This window comes from Austrofundulus limnaeus, unplaced genomic scaffold (assembly GCF_001266775.1).
Source record: "Austrofundulus limnaeus strain Quisiro unplaced genomic scaffold, Austrofundulus_limnaeus-1.0 Scaffold0, whole genome shotgun sequence".
Lineage (NCBI taxonomy): Eukaryota > Metazoa > Chordata > Actinopteri > Cyprinodontiformes > Rivulidae > Austrofundulus > Austrofundulus limnaeus.
The window spans coordinates 8,351,245-8,357,397 of NW_013952402.1; the positions used below are offsets into that span (position 1 = coordinate 8,351,245).

The 6,153-nt window shown below is 36.8% G+C and overlaps 1 protein-coding gene across 1 annotated transcript in view; it reads right to left on the bottom strand.

The window, feature by feature from the left end:
- adam12b (ADAM metallopeptidase domain 12b) overlaps positions 1 to 6,153 on the bottom strand; it is a gene marked incomplete in the record, with an annotated part of 110,038 nt that overhangs the window by 8,184 nt on the left and 95,701 nt on the right. Inside the window, 3 exon segments of the mRNA XM_014001941.1 lie at positions 425 to 676; positions 3,329 to 3,437; positions 5,512 to 5,698. Coding sequence (XP_013857395.1) covers positions 425 to 676; positions 3,329 to 3,437; positions 5,512 to 5,698 — 548 coding nt within the window.

Sequence of the window (6,153 nt, forward strand, 5' to 3'; positions counted from 1 at the left end):
TATATATATATATACACAAAAATCATAACTGATTGCACATTTTACCTGCTGAGGATAAATTTGTTTGAGCTGAGATGCCAGAGTGTCCTTAAATAACCAAGAATCACTTGTGATGGACTTTTTAATCAAAAAGAACCACCTGAATGTTTAGTGAGGACAATTCTAAGCAAATCCCAAGAGCCAACAAGTTCCATTTCCACCATAAAATATGCCAATGTTTCAAACAAATGGTTGCCTTGAAGTTGTAGATCAAGGGTAATATACGGTAAAATACGATTTCAATTTAATGGGCTCCAACAGATATATGATCCACTAGGACTGTGTCATTGAAAATAAATGACCACGTTAAGATATGGCAAAATGCTTTACGGCAAGAAAAAAAAAATCCTAGAAATATTCATTAACACATCATTTTCAAACAAACCTGGTCTGTTCGGTACGACGACTGCTTGCGAGGCAGGCTGAGRAAAGGTGGCACGTGAGGCGGCGAGAGAGGCGCGTGCGTGGGAAGGACTCGGTGGTCGAAGGGCAGAGGAGGCAGGGTGGGCTGGCCGACGCTCAGCGACATGGGCATGGGGTGGCTGATGTGCAGGGGCTGGTACAGGGGCAGTCTGCGCAGGCTGTGAGAGTGGAAGTTGTGAGGAGGCAGGAGAGGCTCTGCGCTCAGGAGAGACGGCTGGAAAAGGAAAACGTAATGGTATTAATAACACCGTGGCGTGACAGTGTGAGAAAGAGCCGGTGTGCACACAGGCAGTAACTTGTTAYTAAATTGTAGACTTTGAAAGAAAATTGGTTTCACACCGGTGCCTTTCCTGATGTCAAGGTGTCTCCTCACATTACTCACATCATCCTCCGATCCAGGCTACCAGAAGTAAACGCTCTGAGTTGGGTTTAGTGTAATGATAAAACAAAAAGTGACAAACAAACCTACACTGACAAACATTTTGATTATATCTTTTTTGAATCTCCAGCCTCTTCTTAATTTGATGCAGCCGCTTTGAAGTGGTTAACATATTCCGAATGGTTTTTCTAACTTCAAGTGATTTTTTAAAATTTTTATTTTCTCTGATCTTCACATGAATCAGCAGATGAAAATGAGTCAGTTATATTTTGGATCAGGTTTTGTTATCTCCCAGTCTTTTCAGCGTATTGTCTCAGATCTTTCAAGATTTTTTTTATTTCTCATGTGCAGTGCATTTGTCACTATGATGCGGATTAGGTGATACCCAAATAAATAAACTGTGTTCCAGCAGTACAGGCTGTGTTTTCTTTTTCATCTACAACATTCAAATTAGCTACCGGTAAATTAATATATGCTATGATAAGGCAAACTAATTAGCATTCTAAAATAACCCAGCTAAGCAACTAAGCTAAAAAAACAAGACATTTTAAGAGATTAAGTAAATCCAAACTTAGTTTTGTTAAAATCTAAAATTGGATACAGTCGTCATATTTTGGGGGTTTTGGAGTAGGATTTTCCTGGTTTTTAGATCCTTATATCCCTGTGTCTCTGTTGTCTTGTTTTTTTTTCTGCCTGAGTTTTCTGTTCAGACTTTGCCATGTTTGTTACAGATCTAAGCTAAACTAAGCCAAGATACGCTGTTCTAAAATTATCTAAAAAATCAAATAAAGTCAACTGAACTAGAACATCTAAAATGAAGCTAAACTAAGACATTCTAACCTAAACTAATTTAATTAAAGCTAAGTTAAATACGATWAAACAAGACACATACAGTACGCTAGGCTAAACTAAGCAACTAAACTATCCAAACATAAATGAATATCAAATAAAGTAAGAAAAGCCAAGATTAGGTAAGTGCCTGTGATATGCACAACCKTGAAATATAAAAAGCCAAAGAAATCACTTTTATATTCAAGAAACTTAGCATAATACACACGATTTTTAAAATTTTTGTTACATAACTGGCATATTTTCTGTTGAATTTAGCTCAGACAAAATGAAACAGGAAGTGACATCAAAGGGGAACTCTTTCAGAAAACTTCCTGGTCTTTGTTTCATGAAATAATAGTATTTGAATTCTGACTCTTCTTTATCTCTCTTTGATAGTCATTCAAAATAATCTAAAGAAACATCAGATTTTTCTATACTGTCTGTGTTGTTAGCCATTGTAGCACTGTTCTGTTCGCATTCAGACATTCCCCTTTGTCATCACTTCCTGTTACTTCACAGGGGAATATCTCAACAACTGCTCATCTCAGCAGCATGAATTTTTTTTTTCTGTAATACAAATATCAATGTTATCTTTCTTAAAATGCATTAATATTTGTCACAAAATTTGATGTGAAAAGCACTTTAAGTAAGGCAAACTAGGATAAAATAAAGAYTAAACCCAAGATACACTAAAACATTCCAAACTAAGCTAGACAGGATAGCAGGATAATAGAAAATTAAGCTAAAATAAAATAAAAACCTAAACTGACTGACCAGTGTTTATATGTTGATTTCAGAATCAGACATAAAAATTGTAAAAGAACAATTTAAATTTGTTAAAGCCAGAGTCGGAACATGTATTGTGACCAACTGTTCCTCCCTCCCTCCAGAACAAACCAATAACACCTAAAATACACAGAAAGAACTTGGCTGCTGGACAACACACCTACACAATGAGCTCTGTTGTGATACTGACCAACATTTGCAGATGGTTCCAGTGATCATAATAACAGGAACAGACAGGCTGTTTCACAAAGTCAGTCTGGTGGACGGTWTACTAAATGTATAAAATAAACTGGATACAATTCTATACTCAATTATGACAKTAGATAGAACTTTTCTACACAGCTGTTGCAGACGGAGCCAAGTGCAAACTCATTTTAGATCAACACACTTCCATGCATATAAATATCCACTCCTTTATTGTGTCGCACCGACACAACAATAGGCAATCTCTTTCTACGCCAGTCATTTTCAGCAAACAAATCAAAACCTATTTTCCTTCACTGGCTGAATCAATCAACTGTGCTCCCCTCTCAGACAAAAAAAAACTATCACAAAATCACAAACAAACATTAAATGGGCTCAAATTACGGCGTCCCGCATCTCATTTTAAAAAGAGCACAAGCTCTCTATTACAGTTCTGCCGTGTCCTGTSAACAACAGCGGCGTAATTAATGTTTCTTCTTTGGTGAGATATAGTGAGGCTGAATCAATTACCGGGCTCGCCATGATCTTATTTTGTCAAAAAGCCCGGGAGCATGACGACTCAAAGACGAGGCTTGGACACAGGTTACTGAAGAGCTGTGACAAAAAGTTATTTCAAATAAATCAAAACAGTCTATGGGAAAAGAACGAGAACACACAATAACTGACCTTATAAATATTAGCTGTGGAGGGTTTGGGTGGAGGCTTGCGTMGGGGAGTGGGTCGGTACCTGGACTCAGTCCTGATGGGGCTGGTGGGCCTGTTTTCTTCCAAAGACCTATCAGCAAAACACACAGAATATTCTGAAATTTCAAAGACGTTTAATCTTAAATACAGATATAGTCCAGTTTTAGGAGGATTTTAGAGCAGGAGAAGCATTTTTTGTGTGAAAACTAAAGTTTCATTCACCATATAGTAAGAATTGTTTACAAAGAACAAAGAGACACAGAAGCACATATTTCCAACACTTGAATAAAGAGTTTGCTTATTTATCCTAAAAGACACCTGTTGGTATAACCCAACGGGGGAGGGTCCAATCCTGCTCCTCGAGGGCCACAATGCTGCATGTTTTACTTGTTTCTCTGCTCCGGCACACCTGATTCAGTGATTGAATGACCTCTTCAAGCTCTGCAGAAGCCTGTTAATCAACCATTCATTCAAACAGGTGTGTTAGAGTAGAGGAACCTCCACAACATGCAGGACCGTGGCCCTTAAGGACCAGGATTGTACACCCCTGGTGCAGGTGCGCAGCCAGAGGGATTGGAAACCCTTGGTGCTACCCCCAAATAATTGACAATTGGATGGGGATCTTGTATTTTGTATTAGAATTTAATTTAATTTTATTTTGAGTTGAGTGTTCTCTGATACTACYGTATTATAAAAAAATTCAGCTGTGTATGTTGAAAAATGGCTGAATTATAGCCCTTTGTAAAAGTACMATTAATGGTTAGCTTAAGTTGGGATTAGCATTGATAAGCAACTTGTGATCTTTTTTTTTTTTAGATATTCCACAACGAATTCCATCTTAGTAAGTCTTAAAATATCTGAATTATAGGTTTTTATAGTTCTCTTTTAAAGATCTTGAATTTCTGATTAGGATTTAGATATATTTTTCAACATCTAAACCAGGGGGTCTGCAACCTTTACAATCAAAAGAGCCACTTGTGCTCCTTGTCTCACTAATAAAATGTGTCCGGAGCCGCAAAACAGGCTACAACTGTGGTTATCAACTGCTGGTCCATGGGCCTTTTTCAAGGCCTTTTCGGGAACCTTTACGGTCAGTGGAGGTGACATTATAAAATTAAAAACATGTTGTTGTTTTTTATTATACACACCAGGACAAATGAAACAAATCATATCCATGAAACAAGAAAAATACCGTGTATTTTTTATAACAAATTTCATAAAAACTAGTACAATTGAATTTTTCAGGCATATTATGTAGTCTTCAAACTATTTAAAGGTAATTTTGATGGATTTGAGGGAAAGAAGTTGGATTATTTAAGTAAACAAGCTAACACGTTTTACTTTTTTATTAGTAGTATTGATCACATATTTGCATACAAATTGATTCCTGTTGCGTGTATAAAAACCAAAAAAAAAAACAATTTATTCTGTTACGTTTGGTCACATTTTCAAAGAGCCACTGAAGAGGGACCAAAAAACCACATGTGGCCCCAGAGCCACAGGTTGCAGACCCCTGATCTAAACTAATCTTCAGCTTCATATGTCTGAATGGCTGCTGACAGTAGCATTCAGCCTGCGGTTTGTATCATTCGTAGTAATAGTCACAAAATTTAAACTTGTTTCATAAAACAGCTGAATTAATGCTATTTGGTATTAGCTGTCGCAACTATTGGATTTTCTCATCAGAGTACTTTTCTTTTTCTTGCCCCCTAAAAAACACACCTTGGCCACCCCCATGCCACCTCTTGACAAAAAGTCTAGCTCCATCCCTGTCCTTGTGTAACCTGAGTTTGGTATCAGATTTATTTTTTTCCCTCTGAAGTTTATTATTTCCTATGTGTTTTTTATTTGCTCATACAGTATACTRTATTTAGGAAATATCAAATAAACTTGTAGTTAATTTAGATCAAAATGCTGCTGTGGAGTGACATCATAGATTTTTCTTAGAGTTGAGTTTATATCTGCCTGTTCAGATTAAGTCCATTTGTCACATTAGTTTTAGACCAACACAAGAGGAAGTGTACATTTTCCTCTGCTGCACAATCAACATAAAATTTTCTCATTTTATAAATGTGTAGTACTTTAATTTATTCAAAAAGAAAAAACAATCAGGCACAACTTTAAATAACCTAGTCAAAAAAAAGAAGCAAGAAGCTACACGCTACCTGAGTTTCTCCAAAGTGCTCTTCTTATTGCTGATGAAGAGGCCCAGCAGAGTCTTCCTCTTCAAACAGATGACGACGGTGGCCACCAGCAGGCTAACCAGGGTGACCAGGATTGCCACGGTAATGAGCACACTGTCGGCTGATGCCATATACGACAACACGCACATTAATACACACACACGCACATCTACAGCACAGAACAGTGACAGGACATAAGACTGTTACAGCTAGATCGTGGTCAGAGTATCCATTTTACTTTCATCTATATATATATATATATATATATATATATATACACACAGTATATATATGTACAACAAACAGCACTTAAAGAGAAATATCATGCTTTTAAATCCTTCTTTTTCACATTTAGGAAAATGAAAACAGCAAACTGACAGTTGGTAAGTCAATACCTCATTTGTCTTAGAAAACAGAGTAAACTGAATGGGTTGAAAAATATGACCCAACAGACTAAAAAGATATTCACGCAGCACCAGGAGGTACTAAATTAAACTTTTCTGCATTCCAAGTACACAACAAAATGCATTCATTGGCTAAAAAAGTGGATTTTGCATGATATGTCTGCAAAAGTGGATCTGTGCTGTGGACCATCCATCCATCTATTGAATTTTCTTTTTTTTT